At 45.8% G+C, this 20,284-nt stretch overlaps 2 protein-coding genes across 5 annotated transcripts; both read right to left on the minus strand.

Moving 5' to 3' along the window:
• grtp1a (growth hormone regulated TBC protein 1a) lies at window positions 1-9,758 on the minus strand. Of its 3 annotated transcripts, none has more exons than XM_023835344.2 (8): window positions 8,828-9,758; window positions 7,026-7,177; window positions 5,789-5,947; window positions 4,397-4,521; window positions 3,661-3,757; window positions 1,418-1,590; window positions 1,105-1,290; window positions 1-432 (listed from the first exon to the last, which is right to left on the minus strand). In XM_023835344.2, the coding sequence occupies exons 1-8, from the start codon at window positions 8,902-8,904 to the stop codon at window positions 337-339; spliced, it is 1,065 nt and encodes a 354-aa protein (XP_023691112.1). In that variant the 5' UTR covers window positions 8,905-9,758; the 3' UTR covers window positions 1-336. The 3 variants fall into 3 exon arrangements, with proteins under 3 accessions (XP_023691112.1, XP_023691115.1, XP_023691125.1); XM_023835347.2 differs by having other exon boundaries at window positions 9,401-9,754; XM_023835357.2 differs by lacking the exon at window positions 8,828-9,758 and having other exon boundaries at window positions 5,789-6,007; window positions 7,026-7,143.
• A 579-nt stretch (window positions 9,759-10,337) lies between these two features.
• On the minus strand, window positions 10,338-19,115 carry adprhl1 (ADP-ribosylhydrolase like 1). Of its 2 annotated transcripts, XM_023834731.2 has the most exons (8): window positions 18,693-19,115; window positions 17,131-17,295; window positions 16,792-16,917; window positions 16,516-16,656; window positions 16,163-16,290; window positions 15,556-15,688; window positions 15,281-15,434; window positions 10,338-13,862 (listed from the first exon to the last, which is right to left on the minus strand). In XM_023834731.2, exons 1-8 carry the CDS (start codon window positions 18,904-18,906, stop codon window positions 12,257-12,259), a joined length of 2,667 nt encoding a protein of 888 aa, XP_023690499.2. In that variant the 5' UTR covers window positions 18,907-19,115; the 3' UTR covers window positions 10,338-12,256. The 2 variants fall into 2 exon arrangements, with proteins under 2 accessions (XP_023690499.2, XP_023690508.1); XM_023834740.2 differs by lacking the exon at window positions 10,338-13,862 and having other exon boundaries at window positions 15,105-15,434.
• Window positions 19,116-20,284: the final 1,169 nt, after the last annotated feature.

A 20,284-nucleotide genomic window follows, 5' to 3' on the forward strand; every position in this document is an offset into this window, starting at 1 on the left:
TAGGAATCAGAAAGAGACTTTACTAAGGAAGATGTACAAAAGAGGTGTGCAGAGACTGATACATTTTACACTTTATACAGCACTTTATATCAGCGATTCCATCCAGAAAAAAAAATGTCCAGTATTTAAGGAAGCTATTAAATCTAAATCATGTATGAGATTTAAGACTACATTCTTCAGTGAACCAAGGTAGTTCAGCTATTCCTTCTTCCCAGAATGCATTTCACCTGATAGTGAGGAGGAGGGGGGAGGTACCAGTAAAATATTCACATTTAGTGCAAATCAGCATTTGGAATGTCTCAGAGGTTGGTGGGCTGGTCTGCTCCTGACGGGCGATCACCGAGATTCTTCTGCGATGATGCGGGCGCGACACGACTCTCTCAGCTTCTGGATGGTGCCCATCGAGAGACTTCCTGGCTCAGCAAAGATATTCTAAAAATAAAAAAAACAACACTATGTATCTATGCTGAATTATGTGGATTAGTTTACATGTATGCACATATTTAACAAATGCGCAAACATTATTCAAATATACAGAGAGGGGCAGCCCAAGACGTAAATGAACTAAGCAGCTGCTCAGACCCCAGCGCCCCCCCCCCCCCTTTGGATCAGCCTGTCAGAATGGAAAAGAAGATGACAAATAACCATCCATCCATCATCTACATCCACTTGCCTATGCAGGGTTGTGGGGGTCTGCAGCCTATCCTGGAAGCTACAAACACAAGGCGGGGAATAACCCAGGATGGGGCACCAATCACCACAGGGCACGCTCACCACTCACACCTAGGGACAATTCGGCAACTCCAGTTCAACTTAACATATTTTTTAACTTTGGGGGGGGGCGGAAACCTGGATAACCCAAAGGAAACCCCATGAAGACATGTGGAGAACATGCTCCATACACATTGCAGAGGGGAGGAGAATCGAACCCTGGTCCCAGAGGTGTGAGGCTAACCACTGAACCATTGTGTTGCCATAATGACAACCAGGTTATTCAAAATATTCCAAAAAGGGTTGGGCTGCCCCTGTGTATAGAGATCCATCCAGACAAACACCTGGATGGGGATGTGGGTGTGGCTTGTGGGCCACGCCCCCTCCTCCCACCTGCATAAAGCCATGGCAGTCCTCCACAAAGGCCCCCTTGGTGATTTGTTTGAAGTGGTCGCAAATATCGGGGAAGCTCCGTGCCTGCAGGATGAGTGCCTCGTTGTGCTTGATGAGGGTGAGTGCCACCCGGAAGATGATCTTGGAGCCCTCATAGAAGAGGGAGTCCCATATCCGCAGCACCGTCTGGGAGGGAACAGGAGAATACCTGGGCCGTCACTGGTGCCCTCTGGTGTGGAATAACCTTAAAGTCATATGTACTGAGCAATTAATCTAGATGATTTGTGTCCTGTTCTGGACTCCAGTCACTGACCTCCACTGGCAGGACATCAATGAAGAGGCAAATGAACCAACGTGACACCACCAGAGTCCACATCACGTTGTGCTCAGTCATGGCCTGCCACACAGCAGGAACCTTGACCCGAACCAGTTCCCCCAGAACCTCCTGGTCCGTCTTCAGGCCCAGCATGGCTGGAGTGTAGTAGTCTAGAGAAGAGGGAGAAAGCATCACTCAATACTTACAGCAGAGCATATAGCAGAGTGTAGAGTGTATAGCTTCTTAAATTGAGGTTTCTTACTTTGAGACAGTCACTCATTTACATTCTTGACTCTGGTAGCCATAAAGCACCTGAGCTGCTCATTAAACTAGTCCACAGACAAACGAATCATCAGAGCATGAGACACCTTTGTCAAACTGTAGAAAAAAGGAGCTTTCGTAGCGGTTTTAGACGTGGGAGCTTTTTAGGGCTCAGAGAAATGAGTCAAGGTATGACATTAGAGGGCTTGACGCTGGCATAAAACGAGGCATGCATTTATATAATGAATCATTACTGTCAGATCTCCTTGTAATGAGGACCCTGAGCCAACAGATGGGATCTGACCTTGATGTTTCTGTGAAGGCAGGTCCTCACTAGACAATACAAAGATAAACCATAATGGTCTGCAGGACCTAGAACCAAGCCCTTAAGTCAACATAACTAGCTCCTTTAGGAGGATGCTATTCCAATTACCCACGATCATACAATCAATGTTGACAGTCAAAGGAGTGCCAAAGGATCCTCTGGAGATTATAGAAGATGATACCACAGAATGTACACTGCATTAGCCTATAGGTTGAATCGTTTGAGTTTAAGAGCCAGCTACCTACACATTGTTCTACACTGACAAACACCAGGGTTTTGGTGTCAGTTACTTGCCCAAAGTCACTCTTCACCCTTTAAAATTTACAAGATTAAGACATCAAAATGATGTGAGTCACATTCACATGCATCAACTCCCACATCACACGGCAGCCCAAATCACAGCTCCGAGCACCCAGGGCAGCACGGAGAGGGCAGGGAGGTACATACCAATCTAATTCATCACGTAAATAGAGCTGCTCCCATCGTAAATGTTTAAATATTCAACAGACCTCACTTGACTCTATGCACCTCCCAAGTTGAACAATGACAAGGTGGCAGTATTTAGGGAATAAATAATAAATAAACTACACAAAACGCCATAAATAAAGAACCAGCTTTGAAAAACTCCAAAACTCAACTCGATTGATTTGTAATTCTCTTTACAAATCATAATTATCAGGTCACACAAGACTTTGTTGAACAACTTGCATGCAACTTTTCATTTTTTGACCGGGTCTTGTGCCAAGTACATACGCTGTCCTCGCTCAGGACCGGGCCGTGACCAGACAGAAAAGCGATAACTAGTGTTGCTTCCGCAAGCTAAACAGGGATTAGCTCCACAACTTGTTGCACAAGCTTTAACAAGCTCACAACAGATAAAAGGCTGATCATGTGACTCCTTCAGGGTTATTCATAGGTATCGGCAAATTCATTCCAAAAATAGACCATTCCGCAGCACCAGGGATAGGAGTTGAGAGGGGACAAAGAGTCCAGTCTTTTACACAATTCTGTTGCATCGTCAGAGTCCGTTTACCTCAATCCTCCAGCCCCATATCGGCTATCCCTCAGTACCAGCTTCACACAGACCCAACCCTCAGAAATATGGTTGTGACCATGGCGGAACATCTTGACAGCAAGCTGCCATCCATTACAGGGGTTCTGGAACTACAACCACTCGTAGTTTGGCAACCGAGTTCTGTTCCAAAGACCAGGTTAAACAAATCGTTAAGTGAAAATCACACTAGCCTGGACGTTTATCCATCATGAAGTAGATGTGTTGAATAACATTTTGTGCATTCTACTTCAAAGATCTCTCTCACTGCTGATGATATTTGGTCATAGATGCACACATTGGTTGGGAAGGTTGTTACTGTTACCTTTGCAAATGGTTGCTAACGAAGGTAGTTACTAAATGAGGAGTGGCTGTAGTCACTGGGGACCCCAAATCAAATAAATTACCCATCAAGACTTTGCCAAATCCAATGAGGAATGTCTGGCAAACCCAAGGAACAGTTTAAGAACTAATGACATATTTTCCATTCTGCATATCTGTGGATATTTACAGTCGTTTTGATTAAACAGCTGCAGAGGTGAAAGTTCAGCAGGGAGGCAGGACAAATGCTGAAGTATCTCTAAGGCAAGTAAGGACACTAACCAGGTAGGATCCTGCCCAACAAGGCATCCAGGAGCCAAAATGACTTCTCCTCGTCTTTGGTTATGATGATAAGGTACCCTGCAATGAAGTTCATACCCTGGAACAAGAAGAGGAAAAAAATAAATGATTCCCAAGAGCAAACAACAAATTGTTACTGAAACTGAAGGATCTAGGAAATGGGTGGGGAAAAAAACAGAAGTACTGGTATTTTTTTCCCGTTGTTCATGCATCTGTGATTCCGTTTCTCCTTTTCTGATGCCTCATATGCAAACACAATATACAAAGTGGAATTTCAGGTGCTGCAAAAGACCAGGCACCTAAATTTCACTACTTATTCACCACTTTCAAAGCGGCAGGCTTTGCGGTGCTGTCAGGGGCTGCCGTTCCTTAAGAATGCACACGGCCGATTCACCGATAACCCACAGGGCCCAGAGCAGCCTCTTCTATAAAACAGATGACCGAGTAGAAAGCTTACATGACTCACATGGTGAGCATTCTAAGCGGTTTATGTGACAGGTGCAAAACATGGGGGGGGGGGGGGGATTGGGAATAAAAGCTTTATTATGTACATATACCAAGTTTATAATCGTACATGCGGTATTAAGCACACACAGGGTTAAGTTTGTGGACACTGCGTCATGGCAACAGACAAAAGCACACAAGAGCTCAGCGAGCTCTGTAAGTGTATCTGCTGTGGTTGGACGCGCCCAATGTAGAGCACACGGCAGGTAGGTACCTGGCAATAGCCCACAGCTTTGTCATGGTGTCCATAAGCCAGAAGCACGTTGAAGAGAGTTTTCTGGAGGCAAGGATTAGAGGTCTTCCGGAACTGGACGTTGTCAGGGAAGGTCCTGTGCAGGTCTGGGCAGAAACAGAGGAGGCCCTCTCTCTCATCCTAGGTTTATTTTTACCCACATCACAAATACCCAAAGGTAATCAGGTGCGACCAACCACAACGGTCTCAGTTCTGTAAGCTTGGGTAGCAATTAGACCTCACGGGAGCACATTAAAATCAGAGAATCCCAGAAATGAAGGAGGGAGGACCAACCACCACAGGTAACCTGGATCTGCCAATAAAATCCCTTCCTGACCATCATTGATAGGAGCAGCTTGTACAATGACAGACTGCAAGATGACTGTAGCTAATTTAGAGTCCCTGTCCAGTCTCACAACATAAAAATTTCAAGACATTGTTGTGTTATCGCCATTTCCCTCCAGGGAGCTACCACATTGTCAAAACTAATCTGTGACCTGCTAACCTACAAGGAAAGTTACACCAGACTTTCTGCACTGTAGCTGTGAATATTGGCATCAAAGCTTAATTCCACTACCAGTTTTCCACAGTGCAATATAAAACCCTATTTGTAATACCCTGATGTATGCACTTAACCTGAGATAACTAGCTGAAACTATGTCATTGTAATAACCTTCAGATAAAAGTCACATAAGCTGATATGTATCCAAGCCGAGCAACCAAACAAGAGGTTTTCAGAATATGTGTGAAACCAGCCCTAGATGCACTATATGGCCAAAAGTATGTGGACACCTGGATGTCAAGCATCCAATTCTGAAACCAAGCGTATTAATATGAAGTTGGTCCATCCTTTGCTGCTAAAATAGTCTCTACTCTTCTGGGAAAGTGTTCCATTAAATATTGGAACATCATTGGGGGATTTGCTGCCATTCGGGTTGAATATTAATGTTGAGTGATCAGGTCCCTATCCATGACCCTGTGTGGCCGACCACTTCGTTGTTGAACTTCCCCCCAGATGTTTCGACCTTCGTAATCACCTCACTTGCGGTTGACCAGGGCAGCTCTAGCAGGGCAGTAATGTGGCGAACTGACTTGTTGGAAAGATGGCGTTGTATGATGGCGCAAAGTGGACTGTTGCTAACCTCTACTGTACAGCCACTCACTCTGCTGCTAATGTTCATTGCAGGAGCTTACGTGATTGTGTGCTTAATTATAAACCTGTGTCAGCAACGGGTGTATGCACGTACTTTTGGCCGTATAGCGTATAAGCATAAGGCCACCGATGGCCAAGAGCTAGATGATCATCAGAAAGGGAGACATGTTGGAGGTAAAGATGGAGGTGAGGGCGGGGGGCGAATGGAGGTTCTGGGTAACCTGTGCGGATGACTTCCACCAGCCGAGCGTCATGCTCCCCAGTCAGCAGAGCATGGTAATAGCCTGGGTTCCTCTCCAGCTTCTCCTGGGCTCCGCTGGCGGCCATCCAGGTGAGGGCGCGATACTCGTTGGGAATTCCCTTGCGCACGTACCGCTTCACTGCGTGGCGGATAGACATTATGAGCGCCGTAGACGACCAGAAATATCAGCAAACAAGACCTATGAAGCAGTACCGCAAGGGAACAGTCACACAACAACTTACACTACCTGAAACACAGAAAAACTATTTAATAGTATGTCCATAGTTTACAGAATATACACATCACCTTGGCAACGACCACAGACTACTACCCAATCACAGAGTCTGTAGCATGTCATGTGACTCGGCCCATTGCCGAGGTTTTGCCATTAAGCTAGGAAGGGCCCATTTTAAAATTTTGTTTCATAACACAATGACATATTTCTATTTGCAATGCTCATGAAACTCCTCAATACAAAATACAGGGCTACTGAAGAGCACAATTATGTCTTTAAACAACAACAAAAACTGCAGGAAAGGAAGACATTAAACAGTTGTTAATTTTGTGACTAGAGCGTGGCCATTCTGGCCAACTCCCTGCCCTGTGGGTTAACACCTTTCTTCTTATCGCTAAGACAAAGTTGTCTGAAAAATAAAGACGGGTTTTCTGTGTGCCAGAATGTTTAGAGAATCTGTGAGGGCAAACGGTGGGAGACACCAACTTGCTGCCCGTCAGACCTGACCTGAGTTTGTAAGGTGCTGGAGGAGGTCTAAGACATTAAGAACAGGAAACTAAGTTGGACAGCGCAACACTGAAGGATACTGTAATTGCAACAGACCACGATGCACTGGGCAGGTTCTATAATGCTCTCACACGCACTTATGTACACAGCATTACGGTAATCTGGAATGAGTTCTCACACAAGGGGACAAACAACACAAGCCTCCACATCCGAGAGGTACAGCAGGTGTCCAGCAGTTTCGACGCCTGACAGCTGTGATACAGCCCTAGACTGATGAGCATCAGCCTCTAAGAGGCCATCAGCTTCTAAAGCATTTTCTGCGGAAATAACCAAAACACCAAAACTAGCATCCAACCAATGAATTCCAGAGTTGGAACCTTGAGTAATTACTCTCTCTGACTACTGTTTAAATGGGAAAGAGCGTGTGAAAATGTAAGTGCATACAGATCCTCCACACACTCGAGTATACACCAACCTTTCACATTCTTCTGTAGCTTGTTGCCCCGCTGGAGAAGTTTGGACCACTTAATGGACCTTCTAGTGAGGACAACCAGGTACTCAGACATCAGTTCCTCATACGAGTCATAATCGAAGTCTACGGACCTCTCAAAGCCATATGGGTCCACTCTGTCGGGACAGGAGAAACTGGTTTCACGTAAACGACCAATCAACAATCAGTTTCAATCTTGACATCAGAACCCTGCTGGGAACAAGAGTGGTATCACCCACTTTAGAGAAACATACACAACCCATGGTAAAGAAAGAAATGCACAGTGATGGTAAAAGATCCTTTAACCAGAAGGTTTTCCTGTCACATCCCCGCTACCGAATCCTCCAGAAAAGGTACTTTAGCTATACCAAGAAATACATATTACTAAACTTTACACAAACGGCTTTACGTTTAAAAAAATGCTAATACAGGGCTGCCAACTCTCATCTGGCGTGATACGCTTTCAGACTCTCATGCTCACACAAGAAATCTTACAGCAAATCTATGTTATTCCATTATAAACCTAAAATTAGCTACATCAAAAGCTTTGGGGTAGTTTGCAAACCCTACAGACTATTTACTAGGTAATGAAACTGTTACACACATGTAAATGAGTGTGTATGTGTGTGCAGACTTGTCTTGCGCCAGCCAGCTGACCAATTTGGCAATCCTGCTAATAAACAAACACTGCTGGATCTTATGGTTAATAGGCCTATTCCTTGATACTCCGAGGCCAGCAAAATTTAAATAGTGAAACGAAGGTAAGAAATACAGATGTGGCAAGTGAGATCACTCTAAAACTTCTAACTGATTATTCTGATCCAAGTCAAAAGTCCTAGTTCATCAGACGTAGGATGACAGTGTTCAGTTTGGTTCTCGCCTTAAAATTGCAACAAATGAACCAATTATTTTGTGCTCTTTCAAGACTTCGCTTCGTACTAAAACGTGATAAAGCGCCGAGACCAGTAAAGCCGTTTCCTCTAATCGTCGGGTCTTAACCCCGAGCGCCAGCGCAGGTGCTGATCCCAAACGTATCATCCATGAGCGGAACGACTAAGTATCAGAAGACTGTCTTTCAAAGCGTTAACAAGCTATTTCCCAAAAAAAAAAAAAAAACTTACTTTACAATGTAACTACCGACATCATACATTTCCTTTAAATTGGCAAAATACCGATCACACCCATCTAAAACAATTGCAAAACCAAAAGAAAAAATTCGTACAAAATTTAACAAAGTTGCCATTCGGTAATGAATGAATTATCTCAAGTCAAAGAGTTGAGGGAAAAACATCGGTGCACCAGGGAAGAAAGGCGCTGTTGTTGTACTTTAACTTTCTAGATCCACTACATACTTATACACATTCATCTGTTCATATACAAACGAAATGAAAATCAATAATATTAATCATTTAAAAAAAAAAAACTGTATCCTCTTTATCCACGTCACATAAATATCAATACAGCGTTATTTACAATAGCCTATAATTTGCCCAATTTACTTAAAACATCCGCTAATACGCAGCTAATATATTAAATATAATATTTCAGAGCAATTATTTTATTATTAGTGAAGATGCAAGGTGTCTAGCTAGCTATAGCTAACAATCGAGGGAGATTGAACCTTGTTTCCTCTACTAAACAAGGTAGGCTATACAATGTAAATTAAAAAATAATAATAAAACAGCTTAAATTCTTGCAGATTTTGGAAACGATAAATGAGAATACAACTTTTAGGATAGCTAAAGATTCAAATCAGTTGCTATGTAGCTATCCTTAAAACTACATACCTCGGGAGCCGGTCCGCTGCCCGGCCGGCGGGGACGTTGTTTTGGGGGGTGCGGGTCCCGTTCGACTTGCTATTCATTGCGCAGGGCAGGCGATCGACCGCAGTTTAAAATAAAATTAGTCCCCACTGAAATAACAGGCAGTAAAGATATTTTGCGTCCTTTATTATCCGTTTAGTAATTTGCGCTCGGCTGCAGTCAGGTTCATTTTAAGCGCTGAGACAAGTCACACGGTGTCCCGAGTGTCACTATCGACATAAAGTGCAACAGCAGCAGATCCCAGAGCGGATCCCGGATCCCGGGCTCATGGGCGACACTCCAAAGTTCATCGCGCACAAGTCGATCGGTCTCCGGCGTGGCGATCGGGGCACAGATGCCCCCAAGCCCCAGGCACACCGAAAAAAACCCAGTGAGTGCTTCCTTTTATAAGCGATGGTCTCTCGTTTCTCTGCTAGTCTGTAAACTACTGGACAGCCCGGGCTTATTTTCCACCTGTCGTTATCAAAGAGAGTCCGGGTTAAAATGCTTCCCTCCTCCAAGCGGGGTGCAGGGCAGGGGACGTGAGCCCCGACCTACCGCCGTGTTTCATCGGACCCGGGACAGCAAAGAGCTTCCTGCGCTTCTCTTTTTAAAATCTTCTCCGTTTTACAGAACCACAGATCGCTGAAAGCTTTTGAAAGACACCCTTCTTCTGTCTATTAGACTGCAGGCGGGGCTTCGATGACTCGCTCCGCCTTCAGGACGCGTATGAAGTGCCGAAAGTTCATCACCTGAAACTATCAATATTGTGCAGCAAAAGTCCCGCAACAGAACAGGGTACCAACCAACTTCTTGACCTTGGCTTTTAGTATTACTCAGCCGCAGGTTAGATTCTCCTAACTAAATCGGTAACAGCCAAACCGGCAAAACAAGTACGTTAATGACGATCTTCAGACCTACCAAACCACACCTAATAACACTGCATTTCCGTCAATATGACCATGCATTCCCACAATTACTTTGCAGCTATTGACTATGTCGTCCGCTGCATACCAATTAAATTATTAATTTGTGTGCAGTATTTTAAAAATAATTTGTTGCCACAGCAAGGTAAAACCATTTTGTACATTGTGAATAACTCTCATTTGTGGATCTCCTAATGCTAGATCCTGGAGGTTTACTAGTCCTGGCTCTAAGAGGATTACCTTTAATTACGTCATCTGTGTTGACAATATCCACACAAGCAGGATGTTGGAGCTTACATGAGGACTTACATCTGTGACAGATACATTTTTAAAATCAGTTTTTCATTCTAATATGGTGAAGACCTTCAAAGTCTTTTAGGGCTCACATGTTATCAACTAAATCAGGTAAATTTGATCCAACTGGCATCAGAAACAGAAAAATTAAGCAGCCATCTAAACACCTTAATGCTGGAATAATTACTACACACTGCATAGCAATAGATAGTATCTCACTTGCATTTTCTTAAAATGACAGTAATATAAAATAGTAATATAAAACTGAGAGCAAGTTTATGTGTTCATTGTTCTTTATTGTTGTTCAAGAGTTCATTCACTTTCAGTAATTATCGAGGCCTAGCCAGCTAGGGTTACAATAACCGGGAAACAGAACAGATCACATGAGAGCACAGGGGCAAATGAGGAATTCATAGAACAGAGGTGTATTGGTTCAGTGAGAAAACAAATTCACTGTAAAGTACCACATATGCTGGCCAATCGGAAACATTTTATAGTTTCATGCAAGAGAAGGAGTTTTTCAAAATATACCCAATAGTATACATGTGGAAGCCAAGATATCGTGTGCTGGTCAGATACGTCTAGCGACAGGAAGCAATGAATGAAACTGAAATAGATGGGAAATTTTTAAGAGAACAGGTGGGAGAAGTATTTGTTTTCAGTGACATCATTAAAGGCGTGCCTTCCATTGTGATTGCGTCCAGAGTATACATTATGTCGGAATAGCCAAATGGAGCAGTTCTCTTGTAAGCCTAAGCTGAAGTCTCTGCTCTTTTTTCTAGTCGCTTGTTTGTCTTTTATTTTTTTTTAAGATGTGTCAGTAATAACCCTTCCTGACAGTGTCACAACATTGCTCTATTGCGTCAAGGTAGAGTGTGAAAATTCAGGCTCTGGGACAAAGGCGTTTCTCAAACCTTGCAATACTGTCTACCATTGTTGCTTGTTTGCCACAATTCAAAATGAGAAGCCATTTCATTTCTGAAGTCAGCATTGATGCATAACATACATCATTGTTTTCCACTGGACAACCCACAGCCAGTTTGAAACCAGAAACCAAGTCCGTCTCTATTTTAGTGTTACTCTTACTAATTTAGCTGCAGGAAAACATGCAGAAGCACAAGATCAGGCATGTTGCACGATGTCAACAAGCTGGGGCATTTCGAGTGAAGACAGTGCCCTGCTTTTGCTGATTTAGCCACGTTCCTTAAGCTGTGGTGAATCGGCATGAAAGTTAATTATTATACCTCATGCTTGATATTATGAAATAGGAAGACTTTCAGTTTGCGATCACTATAGTATAGCATATAGTATTACACTGAAGTATTAAGTTTTGGGTGATGGGCAGCCAAGGCTGCCTGGGGAATATCAGGAAAGCAGGTACATACACACCACAAAGCAGTGACCAAAGCGGAGATCTTCTGGAATCAGTTGATTCCTCCAAAATCTTAATTTTGATTAACTCTGTCCTTTTAAATGATACATTTCATAGCTGTTATCAAAATGTTGTTGCACTCAGTGACAATAATAAGCCACTTCTGGCTTTCTGTCTTGCTACATTTTGTGTAATTTGTGTCGGGGAGATTCTGCCCATCTGAGAAAGGTTGGTCACCACTTCGCCGTGGATGTTTTCAGATAGCAGAAGCAGGTCAAAAAGAAGAAGTTCAACCTTCGAAGTCGGACAGCTTCTGGTTTTTGGGAAAATAATGACATCCACAGTAATGCCATTTAGGTCTAAAGAGAGGCATCCACGCCAAAATCACCCAGCAGATGCCAAGTGTCAGCAGAAATAAGACGCCTGGCCCACAGTGGGGACAGGTTGAGTTACTCAGCCCCTGGCTTTGGCCCCAGAAGTTTGCATTTTGTCAAACTTACCAGTGCATTTCTGAATTTTTAAAAGGCGCTATATAAATACACTATTATCATTATTATTATTACATGTGCAGGGAGACACATCCCTTTAATGTAAGTTTAGTTGACTGATGGGCATTAACATGCAGGATATTAATCTACATTACACTACAGTCATGTGCTTGTGTGCATGAGAAGATAGCATAGGGTTTAGAACAGGGGTGGCCAATCTTATCCGCAAATGGCCGGACTCTTCAGGACTCTTCAGCCAATCAGTCCTCTAGGGAGTTGCAGTGAAAACCCGCATACACACCGGCCCTTTGCGGATAAGATTGGCCACCCCGGTTTAGAACGTGTATGTATCGAAGGAACGGATGATTTTTGGCTTGAAAGGTGTTTTTGCAAAGGTATCGCTGTAATTTCGGGTCCTGTACTTGTCCACATCCAAATGTTGGTACTGGGTGAGTTTCTCCTGACAGTCTGAGTGCCTTTCTGGAGGCTTGCTATCCCACAATGCCTCACTGCCAATTTGAGAGACGCCCGCATCCAACTGAGTCGTAAAGCTGCCGATCAACTGAATGTCAGCAGTGGTCGCAGTGCCATGCGGCTCTTGATTGCTTACTAGGTCAGCTGCTCCTGTCCCGCTCCCCCCTGAAAGTGATACTTCCTGCAAGCTTTGAATTGGCCAGTCAAGTGAAGGAAAGCACTCTGAAGGGGACAGTCTTGAGGAAGAGGTGCTGGGAGCCAAGGATTCGGAAACCAGAGGAATAAGGCTTAGAGTAAGTTCAGAGATCAGAGATGGAAATGAGGACTCCAGGGTAGTAGATTGCTCTGGGTCTGCTTTGGGCTCATTTTTAGTGTATATGAGGTCTGAAGAGGCAGGCAGAAACTTTCCCTTGTAAAAGGATGCGGTCTTGATATTGTCTGGAAGAGTTGAGCATCCAGGGTCATCAATCTGAACATCTCGACTTGCACTGTCCTGATCCAGAGCCGCAGATCCACATGCTCTTGGAAATGCATACTTGGGGAGGTTCTGCTTGGCAGGTGGGCTCTGGCAGATGGGTATTGGATGACAGGGGACAGTTCCTGTGGTAGTTATGGAGCAGGGAGAATTTGTCCGAGATGGAGGTTCTTGTAGTCTGGGGCCAGCTGGCAACTTCATGTGGGTAGTAGACGAAGTGGGAGATGAGCATGACCCTTGAGTCTCACACTCAGAAGATCCCGAGCTCGTGGGGATCCAGGTAGCAAGTATCAAAGGATCCTCTTTGTCCTGTGGTCCACACTGAGGTTCAAGCACTGAATCAGAACAAAATGGTTCCCTTGCATCCAGTCTTACTTCCTCCCCTGATCTCTGACCATCTGATCCTTGCCCCATATCTTGATCTTGTACCTGCTGCTCCAGCTTTTTCTCCGACACGGTCGTCCTACTGCAAATATTCTTTTCACGTGGCACCCTTTGATGCTCCTTCTGTTCTACAGTCGAAAACTTTGCCACCATCTTTAGAACAATACCACCCCTTTGAGCTGAACCTGCCTCCAGTCTCTCAGTGCATATCATCCTCTGGGGGGCACCACTGAGCCTATAGCCTCTGCCTGGGACCCTCTCCTTCATTTTGTGACCACGGAATCCCTGGAATACAAGTACCCCCACCTCTCGGGTCTGGGACACCTGGGGTTGGGGATTTTCTCTCAGAAACTTGGCCCGTAGAAGCTGGAAAGCTGTAAGATGCCTGCTGCTGTTGCCCCCTGCTGGTCGACTGCCATGCCATGCAAACACCCCTCCCACTTGCCTCTGGGGCCTGTTTGGGTACTGAGCCAGGTAGTCTAGTAGATTTACCAGAATGTCTTTGATACTTGGGTGAGACATCCAGGTATGAACCACTCGCTTCAGTGCGCGTACTTCCAATGTGAAGCTGAAGTTGGTGTCAGTGTGGGTGGCCTGCATGACTTGTCTGTACAAAAAAAGAGGCCATGCTTTTGTCCCCAGACTCAAAGCCCTTTTCAAGACATTTATTAGCGAAAATTTAACATTATAAGCTTAAAATTTTGAATACTAAGACAGTCCTGGCTCCAGCTTTGAAATCTTGGGTGGCACAAAGAATTATCTAAGGGGGCTGGGGGGGGGGGAGCAAGTTTATGATTGGTTAGCCCAGCCCCCCCACCCCGCCCCCTTGGCCCCACCCCACTGAAGTAACACATGTGCTAAAAAGAAATATGTCAGATAAGCTCAACGGCTATGTAAACTTTGTGTCTGTTGACATTCAATAATAATGATCATCTTGAATCAGGCTGAAGGCAGTTAGAAAACAGAGCAAAGCTAAAGGCCAAGGCCGTCATTCTCAGGGCAGAATTAGCCAGTGCAGCAAAGCCAAGGGCTCAAGTTCACGGTGTTGCGTGGCAATCAGGTGATTTAAGGATCATATATACCGCAGAGCTAATCTGATGCTGCAGTGTCAGTGCACAGGTTATACGGAAGCATTGTGAATGCAGGAACCTTACACTATTTTCCACATGAAGGACATATAAAGGATGAAGTCTTCGGGAAGACGCAAAACACCAGTAAGAGCAATAAGAACTCATCATATTACCTTTTTTTCAATTATAACCACAATCGCATTGTTTAATTCTCAAACGTATGTTTCTTAGTGTCGCAACGATTGCATTATATACTTCTGAGCATACTTACTGAAGTCTGTTAGATTGGCGCCATCTGGTGGCAATTAATCTATATTGCGAGTGTGTACGGGCGGGTTGGAACCGGGGAGGACGTGTACCCCCCAATACTTAATTTGCATTCATTCATTCCGCCAATTAATAGATCTTTGCATTTAAATGATTACATTGTATCATCCCCCAATATCAATCTCCTCTGCTGTTGACTAATGTTGCACTTGGCATAGTTTGCGTTGTTAATTGTGTCCATCGTGCCAGGTGAAAGTGGCAGAAATAGTGTAAAATAACAATCTTGTAGTGAGGCCTTGCTCTTGTGTGAAGGCATTAAACATCATTGGTAATACAGGTTTAATTTCCACAGTTAATGCAAAACGTGCCACAATCTGTAAATGTCTTAAATATAAACATACAAAGCCAAACCAAAAGTACCACCAAAATTAATGTCAGTCAGGAAGGATTTGGAGCCCTGTAGTGGTAGCAGATCAATAGCACACATTTATAATAAAAGATACAATACAGTATTTTGTCATTTGATGTTAGGAAATATTTTTGTCAGTTTATTTTTGTTAATATTTGCGTTGGGGGAGACTGGAATGCTTGTCACAGTAAGAGAGAGAGAGGCATGCTGGGTACAGGGGCAGAGTGCGATTTGTCAGCAGCTGCAGAGCTGTGAGCAGTTCCGTAATAGAGGCGTTACTTCTCTGCCGCGGCGGCCTTGTACAGCTTTTCCCCCAGCTCTTCTAGCTGCTCCCGTTTCTCCAGGTTCTGGTGCAGTCCGACGGGAACCTGGTTCAGCCCATAGAGCAGTCCGTACAGGCATCCTGCGATGGAACCAGTAGCTCCGCCCTCCCCTGGAACCCGCAGTGAAGGCTGGGTTATGACACACTCAAACACACACACACACACAGCTATGGCTAGCTGGCTAACTAGCGTGTGTCAGTGTTAGCGTTCTGTATTTTGAGCAGACGATACCTCCATGGAACATTGCCCTCCTACAGAGCTCGGTCCAGTCGGACCCGGAGGCCAAAAGGGCATCGTAGGCAATCATGGGGGCATCATGGCCCCGGTGTCCTGCCCTTCCCTCTGAGCTCCAGCGCTTGTACACCTGTTGAGGAGGGGTGGGGGTTAATGACAAGTAGAAAAAGCCTGGAGATAAGGCGATGGTTCTCGAACCAGTCGTCTGGGACCCCCCAGGCAGTCCACATTTCTGCTCTCTCTCTGCTCCCAACACACCTGTACCAGGCATTTCATGGGAGGGAGCAAAAATGTGGACTTTGTGGGGCCCCCCAAAGACTGGGTGGAGAGACACAAGTGTACTTTCAACTGCCACTATGGACACAATTAACAACGCAAACTATGCCAAGTGTACATTAGTCAACAGTGGAGGGGATTGAAGCATTGAGGTACTTTGGGGAGCAAAAGTATGTTCTGTATGCCTACAGAAACGGGCATCCTATCTGCCCATCTCAATCTGTGGCATTTTATTCTCTTTTTGTGGACCTGTGGGGTTCCTCAGACGTATGTACATGATAGTGTGGCTTTTCACGGATGTACTGAGACAGTCATATACACGTCTGACCTTGTCCGTCTCCTCGGGGTCGTAGCGGTCAGCAAACTGTGGCTTGTCCTGGTTCTCTTCCTTGATGCCTCGCTCCTCCAGGTAAAACTGCCACTTTGCCTCAAAGTAGAACCACTTCTCCTGATACTCTGGGGGAGGAGAGATGCGTGGGTACATTTACACCTGGCTAATTAGTCCCATGGCTGATGCCGTCACCCAGAGCAGTTTACGGTTACTCTATTGTACAGCTAGAGTAATTCAGGTTACTGGGAGCCTCTTGCGATTCCCATTGGCAGCAGTCCAGGTCTGTAGGTGCCTCGGGAAATAGAAGCTGTCCCCAAAAAGAAGCTTTTCTGCTGCCACCCAGGACTCACCGGCCATGTGTCGAATCGTCTTCCTGCAGTACTCCTCTGCCTTGGGGACAGCTTTCATGAAGTCACGGCCCCAGCGGGCCAGCGGCTTGCCCTGTACGGCGTAGGAAGCGAATACCGCCGTGCACAACGAGCCTAGGAAGCCTGTGGCACATGAGGCACGTCACCCGCACAAAGACATGGCTGGGCCCCCCCCCCACACACACACACAGTGCCACCTGGTGGCCTTGGAAAGCATGTCCCACCAGAGCAGGGGGTTGGGACATGCAGAGAACATACCAGTGGGATGGTTGTGCGTCATGCGCCCTGTCTCCACGGCGACCTCCACCAGGTTGTCCAGCCGCTCTGGTTGCCAGTACCTCATGCCCACGCACATGGCCTTGGCCGCCGCCCCGCAACCTGACCCTGGGACACAGGAAAAGTGACCATCACCTTCAGACAGGAGATACAGAGGCCGAGAAGTTCAAACACATCGAGTCAAGGCAAGCAGATACGTGTGTGTCCTGGAGAAAGGGCAGGTACACAGACAGAGATGGAGAGGAAGTTAAACTCTCATTAAGGAGTGTGTATAGATAAAAATAAAAATAGAGATCACTTGTCCATGCAGCAAATCCCAACCTTTTTCATTAAAAGGTGTGTGCCAAGCAAGCAGGAAGTTGTTTGGCTTGAGTTGGGAGCAGCCCTCTATGGTACTGGGGTCCGGGGCCCGTCCCTGCAGGGACACCATGGCCTCCACGTACAGGCGTACCAGTTCCCGATACAGGTCATCGAGACACCAGAAGTCTGGGGAAGAAACAGGGACACTTAGCATTCTCTCAGCGTTACCTAAACAATTTCCCAAAGATCTTCAAGAGGGCTCCATATTATTCATTTCTTTACGAGACAGAGATGCAAGTATGAATGTCATGAAAGAAAAACCACCTGGATCCTCCAGAGATGAACATGAAGCTCTCAGTTTTATGCAATTAATGAATCGTAATCCCAACCTGACAAAACTGGAAATTATACTACGCTTATACTTGCACACGCAGACAAACACGTGCTGCTCTTACACTTACTGTACATCTATTTCTGGGCACGCCCTACGACACCATGGTGTGACATCAGATCCAGCCACAACAGCCCCCCTGGTCTTAGCAGGATTCCTCTCAGTTCCCTGGAGATAGGCAATAGCTTCAGAGCTAAGTTTAGCCCGGCCTGCTGGAGATTAGGTGCAGGGACACTGGCACGGATCTTTCCGGACAACGAGAGGAGGGAGGGGGGTCTTCGGGGAGACCCGGGGAAGATCCCTCCTGTTTGCCAGGCAGCCATTGTGAATTGAGGCTCTTATTTTGAATTCTAATATAGAATCAGAATTCTAGATATAGAATTTAGGATTCGAGTGGGTCTATCTCAGGGGGACTATAGGTAAGAGTGTGAAAGGGTCACCCATCACCCTAATTGCACCATGAGTAACACCGAACATAAACCAGTCATGTGCATGAAGCTCACATTCCATAACATATCTATGATGCAGTGGAGGCACTAAAACAGCACAGGGCAAATAGTTCAGAATCTCTAGGAATTCTATAGAGGTAAGTCACAGAGGTGCAGTGAAATGACAGATGAGTTAGCAGGCTAATATGACAAATGTGAGATGGGTCGAATTCCAGGCATTTCAAGTGGGGATTTGTCACCTTTATTCTTAGGAGTGTATTCATGGCCTGTCCGGTGCCCACCCGTGTGGTTCACTTTTATTTGTTAGACGGAGATTGTGCTAGAATGTGGATGAACAGAGACCTAATCCCGGTGGCCCTTACTGTGTATTTCAAGTGGCCGACTTTGAAGTCGATTCAGGCGGCAGAATAACAGGGATGTTTGCCTTTGGCACTGACAGTGACGGTTGAGCACTCTGGAGACAACAGTGAAACTATACCAGCAGCATTCCTAACCGGGACCTTCACTGGTGGAACAAACTCTGTGTGCCTCATCTCTTACTCATTATGAGGTGGCTGCTTTTAGCTAATGTCAGAAGTGGTATTCTTCCTACAGAAGTTCATATTACTCTACCAAAAAAAAAACCCCAAAAAACACAGAGCTCCCACCCCAAGCTTATTTGTAGCAATGGTAGATTCTAGAATGCTGACCAGCATACCTGCCTTTGACGTCACCTGCTGGCATATGCAGTGTCCCATCCTTACCTGTAACGAGGGCTTCTGCGGTTTTCATGTGCATCAACGTCCTGTCGCTCAGGGGCCACTTTTCGCCGTCCAGCCTTAGGGCCCCCAGACCCCCGAGCGACGCCAACTCCTTCTGGATCTCCACACCGGAGCTGGAGCCTTCCCAGCAGCCCTTGCGGTAACCCAGTGCGTCGCCCACACCCCCCAGCACCATGGCAGCTTGAAACTTCTCCATCTCGTTCTTCTGACACCCCAAAGCTGGCCTGGCGCTTCCCCTAAACCAGCTCACGCCCCGGTTAGATGCTCCAAAATACCCCCGATTTATCAGCCGACGTATTCGCACCTTCAGCCTGGCTCCCAGGCTCCTACGCGTGGATGTGGGTTCTCGTCCTCCTGGGATTTGGGGTCCCGCCCACTCTCTATGTAGTCTCACTGCTTGTTCCTTTTTTTTCCCCCCAACCTCTCACACCGCCCTCAACTCTGCACCCCTCCCCCCCCGCCCTTCTCAATCCCTCCTAACTGCTCTGTTATCACAAAGCCCTTGTTGCACCGCTATGACCTGCCATCGGGTGTCGCCTAAAAAGGCAATCCTCTCTGGACCACACCAGAGGGGAAGCTGTCAGTGAAGAAGACCCCCCACCCCATGCTGCACAAGAAAGGACTAAAACCAGGCCCTGCCCCCACTTTGCCCCACCCTACAGAGGTCACACATACCTCTCAATACCCCCCCTACCTACTGTCTCAAAGCTGTGTCTGTTTAATTTGCTCCAGCAGCAAATCACAGAAATGCATTGAGACGGTGGCAACCATTTTTAGAAACCTAACTCTTTAGTAGGTAGTTTATACAACAGAATAATACTATCTTCTGATCAACTAACTGATGAAATAATACCTGACTGGACCAATGTCCGTAACAGTCTCAAGATGTTTGCAGGCCTAGGAAACAACTACAGCCATGGTGGTGGTGTGCGGTTCAGTGGGTTTGTATCCTGTCCCTGTGATCAGAATGTTACTTGTTCTAAACCCAGACTTGACACAGGGATGTCACCAGTAAACCTGACAGTAACTCTCTCTCTCGGAAATGTAGGCCGCTTTAGATAAAATGAAGAAATGCACCCTTTGATCTGAAATAAAGCAAAATATCCAGTGATAGTTTCATAGAACTTTTATTTGCAAAAGCAGTAACACCCCCCCCCAGGAGATGTACTGCCCCATCTCTCCAAGACACTACGGTAAAACCCACCAAAGCAAGCGACAACCAACAGCTGCAACGCCCTGTCCACGAATCAGGATCAGGTAGCGGATGTGCACTCAGCTGGAAAAACACGTGGAGGCCTAAACACCTCACTGTGAGTGGGATCCTGAGGCCTGGTGCGTGTGAACAGGCAAGAGCATCCCAGGTGGGTTCAGCTCCACACCACAGCACCACCTTGTGGTCGTCTTGTTGTTGCAGCAAGGTCAGGCTCAAAGTCAGTATCGCCGCTTCCCTGAGCAATGCCAAACTTCAGTGCACACGCGAATGCATGCACACACAACACACATAAACGTGCGCACGTACGTACACACACACACACACACACACACACACACACACACACACACACACACACAGA

Source organism: Paramormyrops kingsleyae, chromosome 1 (genome assembly GCF_048594095.1).
Source record: "Paramormyrops kingsleyae isolate MSU_618 chromosome 1, PKINGS_0.4, whole genome shotgun sequence".
NCBI classification, from domain to species: domain Eukaryota; kingdom Metazoa; phylum Chordata; class Actinopteri; order Osteoglossiformes; family Mormyridae; genus Paramormyrops; species Paramormyrops kingsleyae.